The following is a 20,566-nucleotide window of genomic DNA, read 5'->3' as shown; positions in this document are numbered from 1 at the left end:
TCAGCTGTGTTTGTAGTTGTGTGAAAACTCTACACTGTAATCACTAGTGTTCCCCATTACAAAGTGCTGTTTTACATTAAAGCAGAACTTTGTTTTGCCTAATTTACTACAAACCTGAATGTTCTGGTTCCTCAGTTCTAGCTAAAAATTAAAGTTAATTACAACATAATCTGGACGTTTGTATTCTTCTGATGATGTGATGTCAAACTGGAATAATACAACAGCATACAAATTCTTGGCTGCTGTTGATATACTTTTTACAATCTGCTTTATCAAACATTGGCAGGGTTAGTTTTTTTTTTTTTAAAGCCCGTGTGTTTGTTACCATTTTGGTCGGTGCTTTGATCCTCTACCGAGACGCGGTTATTTTGAAATAAGTAGGAAAGTTAAAATTCCAGAGATCATTCGTCTCGGGACTGCAGATGTAAAGTAACTTAAGATAACATTGGTTCAATACATCAAATGGAAACGTTTAAAAGTGAACAATTTAGGTGGATGAGAATTTAAATACCAAAACTGCAAAACCAGGGGTCTTGAAGGAAGATTTCATCGCCACTGTAAAAAATTACAAATGAGCTCATTAGCATCCTTATAAAGGGTGCGACAAATCATTCAAATTACATTAAAACTAGCTAGAAATGAATTACGAGTATAATTAAAACTAATCAAACATGTTATCGTGGATTTGTTAAGCCCAGATTTATATAGTAGGAAGCGCTGCACTTAGTACATCATATTCTCCACTGACTGCTTATAGTTTTCCAGAAAATGAGATAACTGGAATAAGCACACAGGACATCGAGGTGAACTATTCCCTGTATTATTTATTGAAAACCCAGCAGTTGTCTGTATAGACGGGGGAGTAGAGATGTGGTAAAATAAACTAGTTGTCATCCTGTCAAAAGGCAAAGGACAATAAAACCAAAAACAATACACTCCAATATGCTACATAACGACACCCTCCTATCGTTTGCTCATTTTTCTATCAACACTTGTTTTTAAAAATGTTAACACAGATGTAAAGAAAATAAAGCATTGAGGAAGAGGGGAAAAAGTGAGACAGCAGCTCTGAGGGAGAAAAGAAATTTCAAATGAAAGACAGGCAGTTGGGTGTGTCTTAAAATAGTTGTGTTCATTCGTTTTCTCCTCTGCCAAGTGTTGCTTTTACTTTTATTATGTTGTGAAAAGCCACAGAGACGATTGTTTGACCATCATCTCAGGCTCTTTCTTTCTCGCTCTCTTCGTCCTTCACCGTTTCTTTGGGGGTTGGGCTGTGCGAGGAGGAGTGACCGGCCGACCGGAGTTCATCCCTCCGTACTGGTACTTTGCTTTCTTCTCAGATGGCTTCAGGATCTGGGAGGGGGCACATAACCGTTGGCTTTTAATTTCTTGGTAGTTTATAGTTTTTCTTCTATCCTCTCTCTCTTTGCCTAAAATAATCAAAAGACTGGTCTATTACCAGATGTGCTTGTGTTTCTTTGTCTGGGTTCCTTCATGTTCATACATTCAATGATATTATTCCGTCAGTACTTTGTCATGACTTCATACCTGGAAGGAACACATCAGGGTCTCATCCACGCTCATCATGCCGCCAGCATTGTCAAACTCCCCACAGTAGTTTGGAGCTGAGAACAGAGTTACCAGCTGTCTCTTTGCAAAAAACTCATAACCATCTTCTACCACCTGGGGGCATCAGACAAACAGGAACATTAGTCACCACAGGCCTGACGCACAGGGTTTACACAGATGTGGATTTCTTTTAGCAGTGATGCCTTTCCTGCAGAATGTCACCAAATTCTGACATGTGGCTGTGTTAGCCACTTTCTAAGAAGTCTGGGAAATCTACATATGGTTAAGGGAAGTGGTTTGTAGGAATTTAAATGGAAAACTACGAGAGGATGTGTGCTTTGGTACCTGGTGGGCTCTGCAGATCAGGTCCAGGTCGTGCCGGTTGAGGAACTTGCTCACCACATCTGCTCCAAAAGTGAAGGAGACACCGCGGTCGTTCTCTCCCCAGCCCTGGACATCTTTGTCTGGATCCGACCAAAGCAGATCACAAAGGAGGCCTAGAAGAAAACAGTAGAGGTTTAACCACACAAGGGGGATCCGCCTTCTCCCTTCACAGGAAAATGAGAAATGATTCATCTCCACATCTGACTTGTGATCAAACACTCAAATCTGGGTCATAGGATGAAATCATCTGTGTCTCTCTCAAACTACTGAAAGTCAGGTGTCAACAAGGTGCCCTATGTAGTGTGTAGTGTATACACACACACACACACACACACACACACACACACAGTCTCTCTAAAAGACCATAAGAGGATGTGAAAGACAACAGCTGCCAGAGGCTGAACACTGGATGCCTTATAAGGACAAGAACCAGCAGCTTTAATGGAGAGGGGGGCAAAGACCGGTTCACTTCCACGGTTCTACAACGGCTTTCGACAGTGGGAAAACATTATTTTATGATGACACTAGCTAATGTAAACTATCTCGGATTTATAAGAGTAAGAAGGTAGATGTTGACAGCTGACAGCCAGTGCTTACTCACTTCACATGTCCTTACCAGGTATTAACACCATACAACCATTATAGCAAAGAACAGAGGCAAACCCATCACTGGCTGAGTTTACAAGGGCTGTAGGGGGAGGGGGGAGGGGCTAGGGGCTGTGTTTATCAAGTAGCCCACAATCTCTCCTTGGAATCATAGGAAAAACAGACCTGTGTTAGACGAAGTCACTTACTGCAGCAGAAAAGGTCACAGACTAAATTCATCATTGATGCAAGGGTGAATTTTCCTTGTTCTGAACTTGTGTCGACCTCACGGTGAAAGCAGCCATTTTTAAAATAGTTATATTGAAATCATTTTTGAAAAACACAACTATTACTCTCCCAATTTTATGTTTTGTATATTCACAAAAACATAATAATTTATTTTATTATGCGAGTAGAAAAGCTTAATGTCAAGCTCTGACATGGTTACAAATGCCCTGGTTCTCCTACATTTTGCAGCCAGCTCTTCAATATTTTATGTGTCCATTCTAATTTATTTTGAAAATAAAACAGCAACTATATTGTTTTGGTGGCAAAACGTATCAAAATTTGATATTGCTATACAAACATTGTACCGTTTGGTCCCTCATTATACACTATATTGCCAAAAGTATTGGCTCTCCAGCCTTTAGACCCATATGAACTTTAGTGACATCCCATTCTTAATCCATAGGGGTTAATATGACGTCGGCCCACCCTGTGCAGCTGTAACAGCTTCAACTCTTCTGGGAAGTGTGTTTATGAAATACATAATACACAGTGCTCGCAGTCTTCGCTCTAATTCATCCCAAAGGTGTTGTATCGGGTTGAGGTCAGGACTCTGTGCAGCCCAGTCAAGTTCTTCCACACCAAACTCACTCATCCATGTCTTTGTGGACATTGCTTTGTTCACATGAATTCATTTATATGAATGGGTGAGCGAATACTTTTGGCATAGTATTTTGGCATAGAGTGTATATTCATTCATTCCTGTTACATATACTGTGCTTCTCAGTGTCATTTTAAGTCTTTATGTAAATGACCCAAACAACAGCAACGTGTTCTTTATTTTGGTTTGTATTGTAAAAACTTTGTATAACTGTAACCACTTTTTTTAGGCCTTTTGTTTTACTATAAACCTATTTGGTTTTTATTTTTGGAGGATGCGATACATTGATCAGTCACAACCTGGTCTTTTTTTTTTTAAATATAAAAATATAATACGATTTTATGAACATATAAATGCTGACGAGTCATTATGTGAACACAGAAAGAGAGAAATAAAGTACAAGTATTTTGCAGTCAAACGGTGCTGTTATTAATTTAATTATATGGAAAATATTGCTCAAATACTGTAGATGCCCAGTGGCAGCAGCAGTTATAACTGACTAAAACTATTCGGAAATTTCTGATGTCTTGACCAAATGAATAAGTTAATTAGGAAAATAATTCTGAATAACCACAAACTGAAGTCAACAACAACAAAGAAAATACTATTACAATGAAGAAGTACTGTGTGTTGTATTATGTTTTATTAATGATGGCGATGAACGTGAGTGAGTGAATGAGTAGATGTTGAGCGCGTATGTGCCGACCTACCTGTGTCGGGCACATCTGTGGGTCTCATGATGCGTCTGATCTGCTCCATAGATTGTAGGTCGGGAGACAGACCTGTTGGCAACAAAACACAATGAAACACAACTGTCAGCGAATAAATGTCATCCTCATTCCCACCGGTGCCTGTGCAGGAATTAACCCATATCAGAAAAGCTATAAACTTTCTCTGACCTAGTTGCTTCCCATCAGATTAGTAAACTAAAAATACTGCAGGCTTAGAAGACTCAAACTTTACCTTTCATATTAGATTTACATATCATGCAAATATGCTACAGAATCCATCCTTCAATGTGCAGAAGTATCCAAAGTGTTTCAGCATAAATACCTCCATGACAGCAGAATATCTTCTCGTCCACTATGGCAGCGATGGGCAGGCAGTTGAAGCAGTCGGTAAACGTCTTCCATAGCTTGATGTTAAATCTGCGCTTACCTACAAAAATCAGTAAGACAGTGAGTCGGGCTTCTTCATGACAAAGAACCTTAAAAGGTTGTTTCCAAAGGCTTTACACAACACTCAACCCTGAGATGCATTCAAATCCTGTCTGAAATAAAGTGTGCCGTCCTCTTTCAGCTTGTTTCATGCTCTACTCTACAAGGGGTCTCTTGACGAGACCAGTCATTCTTCCTCATTCATTATTTGCCTATTACATTATTTAATTTAATGTGCCATGTCAGAAGTGGATGCACACTGTTGAAAACAAAACTCTAATTACATGAATTTCATTTATTGCCCAGCCCTTGTTGGGGGGTACTTCTGTAAACCCCGTTTGCTAGGTTTTTCTTTTTACTCAGCTTCGCTCATCTGTTTGTTGAGCAGCATCACATTACCACAGTGATGTAATAGTGTTTCCAGGTCCAGACTTTGGCTGATTCTCCTCAGCTCCATATACCAGTGCTGATTCAATCAATCTGAAGAGGAAGTTACCATTTCAATGCATTTTTTGTAATGTGATTAAAGAAATTAGTCATTTTGGTAAACGCTGTACGAGGACACTTAAGTAATGTTAAAAGTTGGGAACTATTAGTTATTATATTAAACATTATACTGGAGATCTACTGCCAGATAACCAACCATTTAGTCTTATTCATTGGATGTAGTACGATACCCAGTTTCCTATGTTACAACCATTAAACATCATCTTTTTTTATTTTCAAAATATTTCAGAATAGAATTTTACATACACACACAAAAAAATCTGGTTAAAGAAACAACTAGATGTCACAGTTCAACTTTCAGCAGTTTACCAAAGATACTCTGTCCCTACAAAAATCATTAAATGTTCCATTTAAAAAGAAAACTGGTTTAGCACAACTTTCTTTCTTTCAGCTCCCAATGATCTGTCCAAGCAGGGTTTTTCCTGCGTATGAGGCACCTGCCTCCATCCATTGTAGTCCTGCTCCCAACAAAACTCTGCTGGGTCCCTTCATGGAAAACACCATATTCTAAATAAAATTCTACTGTATTTCCGTTTTAGCCAGTGCTGGTCGTTGTTATTGTAAGTTAATATCAGTATGTGAGATTAGCTGTTCCTGCCCGATGTTACATCATTGAATTATTCTAAGGCCAGACCACTATGACACTTGCTGTAGGGCTTGTGTTCTTGCCATACGGTGGGTAAGGGCAACATTGTCTGTAAGCCCCTAGATTATTTAAGATGACAACTCTGTAAAAATCATAGTGGACTAAAACTCAAGCAGAATGAGATGATGTCTCCTGTACAACCATCAGCTGATCTCATACCAGTTTCACAATCTCTCAGTTAAAGTTTTATTTTATACAATTTATATAACTCAATGACATGAACATAAAGCTCTGAACCAGGACCTTAATTATTTGGAGCAAGAAAATGTGTCAAAGACAACAGACTGTTAATATGTATGTAAACATATTCAAGCAGCTGTTCTATCTTCTGCCTACTGTTTCTGGTTTATTTTATTACGTATGTTGGGCATTTCTGTACAGATAAATTAACTCTGAGCTAATTTTCAAATTGAAGCTGCATGTTGTAAACAGCATTAGACTGCCACTCAAAACTGCATCTAAACCGCTAATAAAAGTTGTCATGCTATGGACTTTACACATTGTCATTTTTAAATGAAATCTAAAAAGTATGTGAATGTGATTGAGAATGTTTAATTTTTCTTTCGTCCTAAAATACATTGTTTAGGCTAGTGGAAGGCCCTGAGCATCAGGGCAGTATCATCTCAGCCCTCACAGCAACTACTGTGGCCTCAAGTCAAAACTCCAGTGCAACAACTTGTATTAGAAAAATGTGAATGTGCCAAATTGATGAATTGTTTCCTTTGTTCACAAGTTCCCCCTACAAAGAGTGCATGTGAAACTATTCTGCTTCTCCATCAAAACAATTGTTCTATTTACATTTTGGTGTGCTATGCCATCCATAGTGGAACTAGATCTACTACAAGGAGATTGGAGTGGAACTGGAAAAATCAAAAACACACCCCCATTCCACAGCATCACTATGAGGGGAGAGCACTCACACTCATCGTAGAAGCCATAGATACGGTTAATGGAGGCACACTCATGGTTGCCCCTGAGCAGGAAGAAGTTCTCGGGATATTTGATCTTGTACGCCAGCAGGAGGCAGATTGTCTCCAGAGACTGCTTCCCTCTGTCCACGTAGTCACCAAGGAACAGGTAGTTAGCTTCTGGAGGGAAGCCACCGTATTCAAAGAGCCTCAGCAGGTCTGTGTACTGTCCATGGATGTCACCTAAGAGAGGGAATGGAAAGAAGTGGTGATAGTTTAAGAAGGGAGCAGCAGGAGATGATAAACAGACTATAATTTAGAGGAACAAGGCTGAATGGATGGTTACTGACCACAGATTTTGAGCGGAGCCTCCAGCTCCAGAAGGATTGGCTGGCTGAGGAAGATCTCCCGCGATTTGATGCAGAGGCCTCGCACCTCAGCCTCTGACATCTGGACAATCTTCCCCGGACGACATCCTCGCACTGGTGTCGAAAGAGGAGAGGGAAGAGGTTAAACAATACTCGTGTCGGTTCATTTAAGAGCATCGTTAACAGAAGACCACCCACCGGATTAAAACAACGTTTAACTAAATACAGGAGACTGGGCTGAGTCAACACAGAGAATGTGGAAATAACCTGTGTAGGATATGTTGATGTTGGGAGCGTTTTTTCCTCATGTTTGTGTGGGTTTCCTATGGGTACTCAGGTTTCCTCCCACAGTTTAAAGACACATTAGGCTAATTGTGAACTTTACATTGCATAGGTGTGAATGTAACTGAATGGTGGTCTGTCTTTTTACGTCTCTCTGTGTTGGCCCTGAGATAAACTGGAGACCTGTCCTGGGCGAATCCCACCTCTCACCCTATCACAGCTGGGATAGTCTTGAGCCCCCTCCAACAACCCTAAACAGGATAAGTGGTTACAGATAATGGAGAGATGAAAGAGCAGTGGTGCTGAGCAGTGATGCCGATTAGAAAACTCAATGTGTCCCTCGATGGGGAACTTGTACAGCTGACACATGCAAACCACCGCAATGACATCATAACTACGTCTGCAATTTCCAACTTTCCCTGCAGTATTTTCATGTTCTGCCTCTGACCTATATATGTCCGTCTGTGCTTACATGAAGAGCAGACTCCTGCTTGGCAAACCACAGAAGTGGGCCACAGCAACATGATAGAAATCCTAGCAGGCAGTAAACACCACTTAGAAGGTAAATCAGAAGCATCAGAAGCATCCTGCTGCTCAGCAGGCAGACAGTCAGACCAGAGTGCTTTTAAAAAGCAGGAGAATCTGGAAATGGTAAAGTGTTTATTGCAGGTGACTCCCACTGGCAATCACAGCTATGAGGAGATTTTAATATTCAAATTGAAAGTGTGTGTGTGTGTGTGTGTGTGTGTGTGTGCAGACCAACAAGTACACTACGTTGTAACTCTTTTTACAACAAACAGATTCAAACGCACACAAGCACAGCAACAATCAGACAAGCTAAAATACTAACAAACGAGAGATGATCCAGACACATTCAAAGCAGGGATCTCAGCGTCTGTCTAAACCAGCTGTGAGGCTTCACTTGATGACTAAACTGGAGGAAATGTTCCACCTGTGTTTCCCAGCAGGTTTCTTTGCAAGATTAGAGCAAATCTCTTATTTTTCACTTCTAATGTGGTCACATACATTTACTTAAGTTCTGAAGTTTGGTCCCACTCTGACCTTTTCAAACTAAACGCTGCATCTCTTTTCTCTCGCTTGATCAGAAGATCATTGCACTGTAAACAACTTGTGTCTGTATCTCAGTCTCATTTTTCCAGACCTCCATCTTCCCCTGTTCACCTCTTCCTTCCTCTTGCTTCCTCTTCATGTGTACCTTTTTAAGTCTTTAAGTCAGGGTGTGAACTGCTGGGCACCATCCTGCCTTCAGTATACGTCAGAGTACAGCTCTGCCTCTTTGGGCTTCAGACAGTGTTGCCCATAGGATTTTGGGAGACTGGTGGGGTGGACCTCAAACCCTCTAGGGGTTCTGGGGGGAGAAAAATGATGGGGCTAGATCTATTAAAAACTATGCGCCTTTATTTTTTGCCATAGTCGTAATTTAAACAGCTGATATGCTTACAATTATTTATCCAAATTCAAAACTCCAGGACTACATTTGATAATGTAATCAAGCCAATTTAATGCTTGTACCACACTTGCTCAGTATAATTAGTCAAATTTAAGGTGGCACTTATGAGATCAGACACTCCGTTTGCATTGGAACTACAAGGAGAGTCATCCCTACATGTTTAGCAAATTGATGCGTTCGGTATCACAGAATTTACGAGCAGCGGTGTGATGCTGAAGCCTATTTCTGTAGAGCCTTGCAAAAAAAAAAACAGACACACCTAACAATAGTTTTAGTTTAGCCTGTCATCAGTTTTATTCATTCCAATGAAATAAGGTTAGATGGCAATGGCTGATCTGCTGTTTGGAATTTTAACCAGAAATAACAACAGATTAGTGCAGACTAAAACAGGAAGCTGCTAACATTAGCTGAACAAGTGTCAGAACTTACTCAAAAGCTGTAGCTCAGTTCTTTATTGCATCACAGATCCAAGCCAGGTTATTAATGTTATTTAGAGATATGTGACTAACAGGCTGAATGACTAGGGGAGTTGCTTTACTGGCACAACCCTATCCTATTCAGGGTCACAGGGGGCTGGAGCCTATCCCAGCTGTCACTAGGAGAGATGTAGGGTACACCCTGGACAGGTGATTGGTCTGTCTCAGGTTATATAGGTTATTCAGGGAACAGGGTCTACATGGAATGAAGAAATCTGGTTACTGGAAATCTGCAGGAGAAGAGTAACCTATTCTCTATTTCTGACTTATTTTTGAAGCCTTGCACGCAGATTTTAATTGTGTAGTGAAAGAAAATGCTGGTTTCTGACTTTTGTTGTGTGTGTGTGTGTGTGTGTGTGTGTGTGTGTGTGTGTGTGTGTGTGTGTGTGTGTGTGTTCGTGTTGCAGCAGAGTGACAGAAAGGGGAAAAAAAGGGGGGTAGAAATGCAGCTAATCTCCAATAAGAACTGTCTGAATCAATAAAAAATAAAAAGATGTATTAAGGTGACTTATTTAGACTACAAGGTACTTTGTGTTAGCTTAAGTTTCTGTCAGACTTTAAAAAAGCCATTTAAATACCTGGTTATGCATTTACGACATGGCAGAGAAATCTGCATTCCGTGACAGAAGTCTGCACGGGGAAACCAGGTTTCCCTTATCCCCCACCCTGATTTCAGAAACCAGCTTTTCCGTTTACATGACAGTTAAGAAATCGGCTTTCTTGAAAAAACCAACCTGGTTACTTAAATCTACGTAAATGCACTTAGACAGACAACCATTCACACTCACAATTCAAACCTATAGGCAATTACAGTCACCTGTTATTTTACTAGGCATGTCTTTGCCAGACAACATGCAAACTGCACAAAGAAAGGCTGCAGCTGGCAGGTAGATTCGAACAGGGGATGTAGTAGCCGTGAGGCGGCTGACCAGTCCACTACTTGTCCCCGTTTGCAACACACAATGTTACAGATCTTTTATTCTATTATGAGAAGGGGGAAAATATTTCCAGCTCATTTTGACAGCTCATAGACACTTCACTGTTCTGGGCTGTACAGGCATTTAAGCACAGCCTGTGACACAGAGCATCTGCGAGCTCCATCAAAGCAGAACTATTTGGAATACTGAAAGTTTACAAGTTAAAAAAAAAAAAAATATAAGGGGGTGTTGACGGAACTAAGTCTTTCATACTTTGATTAAAAGAATCGTCACCAGGAAAACATGCAGATGGAAACCACAGACACGTATTAACTGGGACCAAACTGTAGTTACGAAATTCTATGATTTCACAGTCTTATTCTTGTCTTTTCTTTAGCCATCCTCCATCACCCAACACTGCTTACTAACCTTTGTTGCTGATCTTTCTAGGCATAAACAAGCCAGTGTTCCCTAAATTTAAGTTTAGCTACAGGAAACTTGGCAACGTAAGTCACTAAATATTTGGGAGGATCATGATTACAGCCCAACCCACCCCGTGCTGCATGCTGAACCACACCAGAGAGATGTTACAACATACAGCCCAACCTAACACACTGTAAGCAAACAGTTCAACTGTGACTTGGTTAAGTTCGTTGGTAGACTATACTAGCATGTAGTAGTAGCATGGGGAGTAGTGTCAGCACCTAATGAGATCATTTCTCCTGTTTCACTGACGGCAAAACTACTTGCTGAGGTGCAAGGAGGTCAACTATTTTTCCATTCTTTTAAAAGAGCAGGGGTCACGTGAGATTAAGAGAGAAAAGTGACTTACAGACTTCTCCCAGGCATTACCATATATGGGCATAGCTGTATGGAGGGAGGGAAGAAACAGGCTAGTCAGAGTGGAGAAAGCACTGAAATACTCTGCTTTTCTATTTGATAGGGAGAATTAGATTCTATAACTGGGTAAACAACAACAATATACTGGCTATCAGCTGCACTGCCAGACAGCTACGTAAACAGATTAACATAACCAAGAGAGGAAAAAAGAAAGATGAGTGACGTCAATTTTTGCCCTGACATACAATTAGTCAATTACTGTTGCACTGTTTATGCTTTGCAGTCTGTTCCTGGCTTTAGTTGTAACAACGAGAGCTACATTTGTAATGTTTGATATATTCTGGTATTTTGAACTTTATTTGGCATTTGAGTACTTTGTGCACTTCTCTGCAGACAGAGTAATGTCATCAGTTCTTTTGGGTTACAGCGTCCCCCCACCCCCGCCACTTTCTTAAATGTATTAAAATGAATTACAGCTGTCTGTCGCTGACCTGATCCCTTCAGCATATTTGGAAGCTATATTACAATGGTCTTATTACTCAGCTTTTCTGGGTTTTCCTACGTTTCCAACTCTATTTTGCTAATACCTCTGGTCCAGGTTGTCACTTCTGGATGACCCCCTCAGAGTCTTAAACTTTGGACTAATGAGTTTCAGGGCTGAAGTTAAAGATATTATGCATGCAGCTCTTCAATTAAATTTACAAATAAATACAATTTTAATATTTTTTTTTAATCTAAACGTGTCCATAGAGGACAATATAGTGGCAGGCCAACACAAAAACATGAATGCATGGGAAATGCTGGACTTGTGTTTCAGCTCCATGATGGGATTGAGCCCAATACATTATTCTCCACAACTGCTAAATGCTCAACTATGTTCACCATCTAGCTACCAAATTTGGTTAAAAAAAAAAGTGCCCTACTGAGCCTGGAAATAAAGATAAAAGGGGTAAAACAAAAAAATGAAGTTGCAGATGAGAAAACCATAACAATAAGCTGACGGATTCTACAAGGGAGCTGCAGAATAAGCACAACCATCTCTGTTGGCCTGTGTTAACACATTTAATAGTGTAAGTGAAATTTTTTATTTGATTCATTTTGACAAAAATATATTGATAATAAATTATTATTTAGTGCAGCCTTATTCAAGAAGACAAAGCAAAGAGTGTATTTTAGTGGGTCAAGCTGGCTCATGAATGTTAAGCAGGTATGACTGTGCATGTTTTAGTCGCTGCTGGAACACGCAGCACCAGTAAAGATGCCCCGTCAGACCTTTTTTAGCTCTCCACCATCAATCTCTATTCTTTTCAACTGGGCATGAGTCCAGCAGCTCCCCTCCACTCTTGCATCTAGCTCTCTCCCACACAGGGGCAATGGAAAACAGTGACCCCTTAGTGAATTTGAAACAAAGTAACTCTGGTGAAGTGAGCAGGAGTGAATGGAGGCAGAAATCCCAACTGCAATGGCATTTCTGTGCGGGCGTTTCATTTTCAGAGGACGTTTTGTTCGCCTTTAAGTGCCACAAATGAATGGCTGTCTTTGTGGGGCAAAAGAAGGGATGAAATTGAGAAGAGTGACCAAGGGGAAAAAATAAACATGGGGATGGCTAAAGACAGAAAGAGGGAGAAATGGAAAGGACAACGTGAGGAGAAACTTCAGCTTGACCAGCAGAGATTGCAGAATGAGAGGGGGAGCAAGGGTTTATTGGAAAGTCTCGCTGGGCAGCTGAAAGGCTGTGGGCGAGCTCCGTGCCATGTTTAGTGCCAGGGGGTGAATGCTCCCCGCGCACAGGCTACAACATTGTTGTCTCCATAACAAAGTGCCATGACAGCAGCCCGAACACCACGCCAATACAGCAGACCAACAAAAACAAGCACAGTGACAACAGGTTACAATGCACTATGAATGAGCAGAAGAAACTGCCTGTACATCATAATTTAATCCAGAATCAAAGTGACCGCATTTTTAAAAACCTAACTCTTTGTAACAGCCACACCTCTCACACCCTCGTTCAATGATAAAACTCTGGGAAGCACTGTACACTGCCATGTATATATAAACGATGTAACATTTTAAATAAGAAAAAATAAAATAGAACACAAACTCATAAATGAAAAGGTCAATTCGTGAGCAGTAAAATACATTTTTGCTTAGGTCAACACAAAATGATTTACAAAAACACCAAGGCCATTAAGGTGAGTGTAGGTTTAATTAGAACAGAAATTCCTAAGTCTGAGTTTCACACAGGTAGCTGGCAGTGGGAAAGGGGTAGCTACACCACTTCAGTTGCATTTTCCCCTACAGCTTATTGCAAAGTCGAATACTGTCTGACGTCACGGAAAACACCTTTGCTGCAGCGCTGTGGTTTCCCTGTAACTTGCTGGCCATAGGTGTAATGGACAAGACCTAGTGTGTGTGCGCCTACCTGTTGGCCTGAAGCTGGTTTATGTTATGTTTCTGAAAACATTTGCATTGGCATCACCTGGAAGAGTTTATTGCATGGCTGGAGGCCCAATATATTCCTTGATGTGTGCATCAGTCAGATTATTGTGCTATTCCTATATAGAAGCAGGATTTATCCACTTCCCCAGAATGCACCCATTGCTGATCTCCAGGACTACAGGGGACTATGTAAATGTGTAACCTTAGAAAGCCTGATGAGTGCTGCAAAGTGTGTAAAACAAAACCTCTGAAATTGGCTGTGCTGTACTGCTGGCTCGGATGTGCACACATCTTAATGGCTACTGTTAATTATTGACTTTACATTTGTGAATTTGGAGGTTGTCTTTTTTGTGTTATGTCGGAGCCTTGCTGATATATTGACACCCTTTATTAACCAAAGCCTCAATAGAGTAATTTTAACATAAAGAATTTGTTTGTTTTTTCCCAAATTCCCATTTCAGGAAATAGACAAGAGCTACACCTCCTAAAGAGAGAACATTTTATGTACCCATGAAGGGTAGAAACTTGGCTTCTTCACTCATAAACCAAATGAAAAAATAAATGCAACTTTCTATGCTGACTTCCCTGCTTTTCACAGACCTGTGTTCGGGGGCATGGGGTTGATTGTGCCCCATAAAGCTTACGAACCACCTGCGCTGGCTGGTCAGACAGAGGGCCTGTTGTGGCTAAAGCCTGGGCCAGTGTGGGCTTAACGTGGGCACGTTGGAAAAGCTGTGGCCTGTAATAGCTGCTTTGCTGGATCACAGCGCACAGACACGGTACAGCACTAGTAAAAATCTAATGGGGATAAGAAGGGGCAGGTAGGGAGAGCTCCAAAAACAACACAAGGATGGTTCAGTAAACTGTACAGAGACGTGCAAGGAAGGTGCTGTGGAGTCTTGCTGAGGCTTGTAGTTGCTATCAGCTGTGCTGAGACAACTGAAGGATTCTTTTAAAAATGCAACATCAGCCCAAACATGCTTGTAACCAAACATAGCAGCTTTGGGGTGAAATCTTAAACATGCCTTAAAAAAAAAATGCATTTTTAATAACATGATCTTATAATATGTATTATTCTAGGTAATGATGACAACAATAAGTTATTAACACAACAGGTGATATATTACTGTTATTATTGTAATGCTGCAACTCTCCCAGCTAAAAGTCTGCCTAGTACCATGTTAGAGTCTGCTTATACCCGATGAAAACCGGACTGAACAAGTGTAGACAACACGATTTGGTCATGAGCATGACTTGCCACTCAGACAGCAGATGACAAGCCATTGTATTCACAGTGACAAATGTAACCAGAGAGGCCAGAAACCTGAACACTAAAGACTCTGAGGAGATTCCAGTGAGTCAAGATTTGCCATTCAACAACTTTATTGATCCAATGTGGAAATTGCGTTTCTAGTTTCATGCGGAGAGCAGCTGTAGCAAGACAAGAAAGGAAAAGAAACACCCACAAAACCAAGACAATAAACAAATACAAACTAATGATCAATAAGTAAGAAAAAAAAACCCAGCTAGACGAGTACAAATTGATGAAATAAAAATAATACATGAAATAAAAACAATAAACATTCTCCACATTGGGATGAGTTGCTAACCGTGTTGGCAGTCTTTCAGGTTCAGCCTGTCAGCTAGACAACACATATCAACCCTACTCCACAAAACACCTTCTGAAGGTCACATGCATTGCATGTGTGTTTGTGTGTAGCTTCAAACGTCCACGTACTGAGGGTGCCGGTGCAAAAATATGTCTCTTCCTCTGCATTGTTTCAAGAGAAAGATTGTTGTTCACAATAACCTTATCAGATTGTGCGGTGGCCACTGTTTAAATTTCATACCCATGACATAAATATGCTATTAAAACCTCATTCCTACAAGCCCAGTTGTTCCTAGGGAAAATTTAAAGCTACATTATGCAACTTTTGGGAATCAAGCTAGCATGAGCACAGAGATCGAAATCAATCCAAGTCCCTTCCTCTGAGCACATGCCAATCAAGCAGAAAGAATGGAGCTCTCTCGGACAGGTGAGAATAGTTGCTATGAAAAAAGAAAAACATTTGGAATCAAAATTCTCTGCACTGCTGCCAGTGATGTAGAACTACTATATCATGATTAAATAAAAATAATGTTGAAAGTACAACTGGTAGAATTTTTCGATTTTAAATAGTCCACTCTTGCCTGTTATAGACATTAAAGTTAGTTTCAAAAAAAGTCTAATCCCAATAGAAATGTCCTCAAGGACAAGATTGCCATTTTAACTCCCCTTCTGTTTCCAAAAGGGTAGTTTCAGTTTTACCAGAGACAGCTGTGCCAGTTGACATTTAATATGAGACCAGAAAGCTTTTCATAGTTGCGTCTGGGTATAGGCGTATGTTGGTTCCTGACACTAAACTCTCATTAAAAAAAAGTAAGACATCAACCTCCTGTTGAATTGACTAAGGAAATCCCTTCCTACCATTGCAAAAAGGTCTCATTATTTCTGTAGCGATAAATCAATGTGTGTGTTGTGTGGGGAAAGTAAAAACTGCTCCTTGAACTGAATGTCAAGAGAAAGCCACTGACAGGCTGTTTAGTAAATAACTAAATGAAAGCAGGCTGTAGATGTAATCAGGTTTAGTGAACCATAATGAGGAACATCAAGCTTTCATCTGTAGGGAAAAGCTTGTGAGAGGTCTTTGTGTTGGGGAAAGGTCAAGTCTTAAAATAAAGCACAGCCCTTACAAATACAGACTGATACATGGACAGCCAGCGTGTGTGCATTTGTATTGCTGCTGGTCTATAACCCACATATATATGTCTCTTAAATGTTAGATGACTCTCACTTTCACTTTTCACTTGTTGTTCTTACAATAAATGTACAGGCCCTGGTTCTAGCAACAATTGTTAATATTTGAAACCAGCAGCCAAACAAATACAACCCTTCGTTCATTACTTCTTCCGTAACCATTTCCTCCCCAAAATTCATTGCCTTACCACTGCAATAATACCACTTAGCAGAAATAATCCAGCAGATGGACAGCATCATATAATGAATCTTTACTAAATTAAACAAAATACAACATAAGGAAATAAAACATAATTATGAATCCTAACGCTACGATAGGCCAAATTATAACATTCAGAAGTATACTCCACTACTACAGTATGTTTTCTGCTACTCGTCCAGTGTTAGCTGAGATTGGCTGCTACACACTTACGATAACAGAGTGTAGCCAATGTATGGATTCCAATGCATCCTCTGAGCCTCGGAAAAAGAATAGTCAACACTGAACACATAATTTCTTACATTGCAATTTGAGTAAATCTTGTTTTTGATCTATCAGCCTTTTTTTAAAAAACCCATTAGTGTTGAACCTGCTTTGTCGGTTGCAGTAGATGGTAAGGGGAAAGTGGCTGAAAGGAGATGGATGGTTGAATGTTTACAGCTCACATCTGTAAGCCTTTAGGGCCTGATCCCTCCAATTTCCTTCAGTGAGGTTTCCTGGTCGCTGCATGAAAAAATTGCTAATTATGAAGCTGCTAACTAGCTATAGCATAGGCCAGCCAAGCTCAAGGCTGATCCACAGTATGCTCATTCATTAGCATATGTTGACAAACTGCATCTGGGTTTGTTCAGACTGTACACAACGTATCTGTTTATGTCAGACAATTCATCATAAATGTTTGTTCACCACTTCCTTGTACTGTCTACATATTTACTGAAGACAAGGAGAGAACAACATGTCTGTGTTCTCAAGAGATTGAGGGCTAAGAGAAAGAGAGACTGATCAGCTCACCAGTGTAAGGATCCCTTATTTAGCACTGTTAAGAAAGTCAAGCACAGCTAGCCAACATATAAAAATGGTCAAGGACTAACAGCGCTTTCTTTGAACAGAAAGAAGCTACTATTTGTGCACTACGGCCAGATTTACAATGTGGTATAAAGCAAACCAAATTATGACACATGCAGGGTTGAAAACAAATAACAAGAGACAATCACAACAATTGCATTGATGTACAGTGCGAACCTTTGTAGGATAATGAATTGTTCTACTTGACAGGAATTGTAGCAACTTTATGCCCGATTATGTTTCATAGCACTTTTACAGCCAATATTTGTAGTATAAGTACATGGGGTATTTTACTAAGTTTACTTATTTTGAGATAGTTACAACGTAAAACACTGTGCAGGTTTATTTTAAAGTGGATTATCATTAAGGCCTGTGGCCAGTTTAAACGTTACTATTCAGCAATGTTCGCATATAAACACCACAAGTTTGTAATGTATCAACTGACGCCAAAATCTCTTCTGAAAACGAAACGCGTTTGTTTTGTAAATATGGGCAAACGCTATGGAGACATGACAATAAAAAAAATAAAAAAACGAGATTTCAATACTCTTTAGAGACCGAGACCGGATAATTGTGTTGAAATTGTCAGCATTCAGTTTAAAACCGAATTTCAACTCCTTGGACCGATTTGCAAACACAATCTACCGCCTATGTCGGTAAAGGTTTGTCAGTCATCCAGGTTTTGGTTGTCCGAAGATGGAATCATGTCAACTGGACTTCGTTTCCTTGACCAAGCTGCTTTCTTTAGTCTATTCTACCGCCTACAGCACCATGTATGATTAAGGTTTCTTAGCAATTACCAGCAACTTAGCTAGTGTTTTTTAACAGTACTTTAAGACCACTAACGGTGTAATACAAGCACAGCAACATTCGCCAGCATTCTAGTGTTACGCTTGCTCTGCCGTTCCCTCCATTACTGGACCTGTCGGAATCCGAACAAGCGTCCAGCTACAACTTTATAGCGCAAACTTTCACACGTACAAGTAAAGCTTTAACTAACACACAGCTGTTATTAAATATGAAATTAGCGATAACGTAATATATAAAAAAAGGAGAGATGGGAAAGAGAAGCGGTGACTGACTAAAGGTGTGTCTGTGGTTCGTATTACCGACTGACGGGACTTGCGTTTGTCCTGTTCATTCCAGCCCGGGCTAACGTCAGGCTAGCAAGTACAGTGGGCGGATGTCTGGTCAACTTCTTTCAAAACGAACCATACATTTGAATTAAGGTGTAAAAGGCAAACACGGTACGATGGCAATAACATAGCAACGTCAGGGTGGTGAACTCACCCTCCAAAAGCCTGGAAATCAGCGAGTCGACGTCCAACTCCCCCTCCGCCATTTCTGTAACAGTTCTGCTCACCGCAGTCTGGAGCAGGAGGACTAGCACCGCCTCAACGCACACAAACGCACCACCAACCCACTCCTTTCTCCTTCTCCTCCTTCGCCGCCTTCTTCTTCGTCGGTGACGTCGTCGTCGTCAGCGTCGCTTTCTTCTTCGTCTTTTTTTTTTTTTTTTTGTCTGCATCAAGCATCCCAAATGTTACATTGCTGCCATCTTCTGGACTCACCCCCTTCCAACACTTGAATATTTACTTTAATTTTCCTGGCTCCTAAGACTTTTTGCTTTTTGAAATCTTCTATCATTTCGTTTCTCTCATTTTTATGCCTCTTCTCCAGCTTAACATGAAATACTCAGCTGATTTCAATTTCTGACAACACTCACAAAGCCCAGTTTTGTTTCCCTACTGTGTCCTAATCTGGTCATTACTACTTCCTCCTTAATGAATTTTCCCCCTGCACCTTAACTTTATTCTGAATGGAATTTGTCTGCCCCTTCCCTCTTGATCCCTGCATTGTTAAACTTCTTGATTGATTTCTCAGGAACCAACATGAATGTACCTTCTTTTACAACTGCAGAGTGTAACATCATTATTATTATCAATAAATCTTGTTGATGGTTGCATGGACGTGACTTAATGCTGGACAAAGCAGAGACAGAGTCACTGCCTGGCTAAGCCTGATTTCTTGTACCCAATCAAGCCAACACAATAACATATAATTTAACTGTTTAAATACTTGAATATTTGGTGTTTGATGTCCATCTAGATATACCTGCTCTATAGATTAGAACGGTAACCACAGCACAAGCGATATCTGACCCGTCTGTATAGATCTGGATATACTCTGAATATCTAGCTTCTATATAGTTATAATTATAATTTCTCAGGTCTGCTATATACTTTTTTGTTTGTTTGTTAAATACGTAACTCTAAATACGCTACTGTTGTTTCCAGCAGCAAAATAGAAACTACATACCAAACAACTCTTGGATAAAACTCCTTCTTCAACATTCCAGGCCTTTTGCTCCTGCATCACCAAATCCAACTACGCTGTGGTGTTTATTTCCCGTCCCCAGCAGGCCTCCAGTACTATTATGGTAAGGTGACTGTCTACAACACCTGTCACATTTTTCTAGTAATTTACCCGGAGCTGTTTCCTGCACAAAATTAATTGTAACTCACCTATTTGTAGTTGCAATGCACATACCGATAAAGTCCTTACTCGCTTTAACAAAGAGCCTTAATGTCTGGCCCTAAACATCTTAGCCCCTCAGCCTGGCTTTCGATGCAGAGCCATTTGCTGTACTCCCATATTCTAATCAGGATCTGAGAAATGCTACATACAGGTGCTGGTAACATAATTAGAATATCTTCACAAAGTTGATGTATTTCACTAATTCCATTGAAGAAGTGAAACTTGTAGAATGTATACATTCATTTCACACAGACTGATATATTTCAAGTGTTTATTTCTTTTGATAATATTAATTTTGATGATTATAACTGACAACTAATGAAAACCCCAAATTCAGTATCTCAGAAAATTAGAGTATTACTTAAGACCAATACAAAGAAAGGATTTTTAGAAATGTTGGCCAACTGAAAAGTATGAACATGAAAAGTACGAGCATGTACAGCATTCAGTACTTAGTTGGACTCCTTTTGCCTGAAGTACTGCAGTAATACGGCGTGGCATGGAGTCCATCAGTCTGTGGCCCTGCTCAGGTGTTATGAGAGCCCAGGTTGCTCCGATATTGGCCTTCAGCTCTTCTGCATTGTTGGCTCTGGCATATCGCATATCGCACTGACTCCAGCTGCAGTCCACTCTGTGAATCTCCCCCACATTTGTGAATTGGTTTCGTTTCACAATTCTCTCCAGGGTGCGGTTATCACTATTGCTTGTACACTTTTTTCTACCACATCTTTTCCTTCCCTTTGCCTCT

At 40.3% G+C, this 20,566-nt stretch overlaps 1 protein-coding gene across 1 annotated transcript; it reads right to left on the bottom strand.

Annotated features, from left to right (window-relative positions):
- Positions 1 to 804: 804 nt before the first annotated feature.
- LOC137138313 (serine/threonine-protein phosphatase PP1-beta catalytic subunit) lies at positions 805 to 18,732 on the bottom strand. Its single transcript, XM_067525384.1, has 8 exons — positions 18,571 to 18,732; positions 6,993 to 7,124; positions 6,655 to 6,885; positions 4,478 to 4,582; positions 4,135 to 4,206; positions 1,915 to 2,066; positions 1,549 to 1,683; positions 805 to 1,353 (listed from the first exon to the last, which is right to left on the bottom strand). The coding sequence occupies exons 1-8, from the start codon at positions 18,620 to 18,622 to the stop codon at positions 1,249 to 1,251; spliced, it is 984 nt and encodes a 327-aa protein (XP_067381485.1). The 5' UTR covers positions 18,623 to 18,732; the 3' UTR covers positions 805 to 1,248.
- Positions 18,733 to 20,566: the final 1,834 nt, after the last annotated feature.

Source organism: Channa argus, chromosome 12 (genome assembly GCF_033026475.1).
Source record: "Channa argus isolate prfri chromosome 12, Channa argus male v1.0, whole genome shotgun sequence".
Classification (NCBI taxonomy): Eukaryota; Metazoa; Chordata; class Actinopteri; order Anabantiformes; family Channidae; genus Channa; species Channa argus.
This window is presented reverse-complemented; position numbering and strand designations above follow the sequence as displayed.

Bases quoted from the DNA above. Each gene is read 5' to 3' on its own strand.
- LOC137138313 (XM_067525384.1), bottom strand. From the start codon at position 18,622: ATGGCGGAGGGGGAGTTGGACGTCGACTCGCTGATTTCCAGGCTTTTG. The intron at 4,207-4,477 runs GTATTTATGCTG...TGTTGCCAACAG, and splicing joins GATATTCTGCTGTCATGGAG to GTCTGTCTCCCGACCTACAA. The intron at 1,684-1,914 runs GTACCAAAGCAC...TGATGCCCCCAG, and splicing joins TGATCTGCAGAGCCCACCAG to GTGGTAGAAGATGGTTATGA.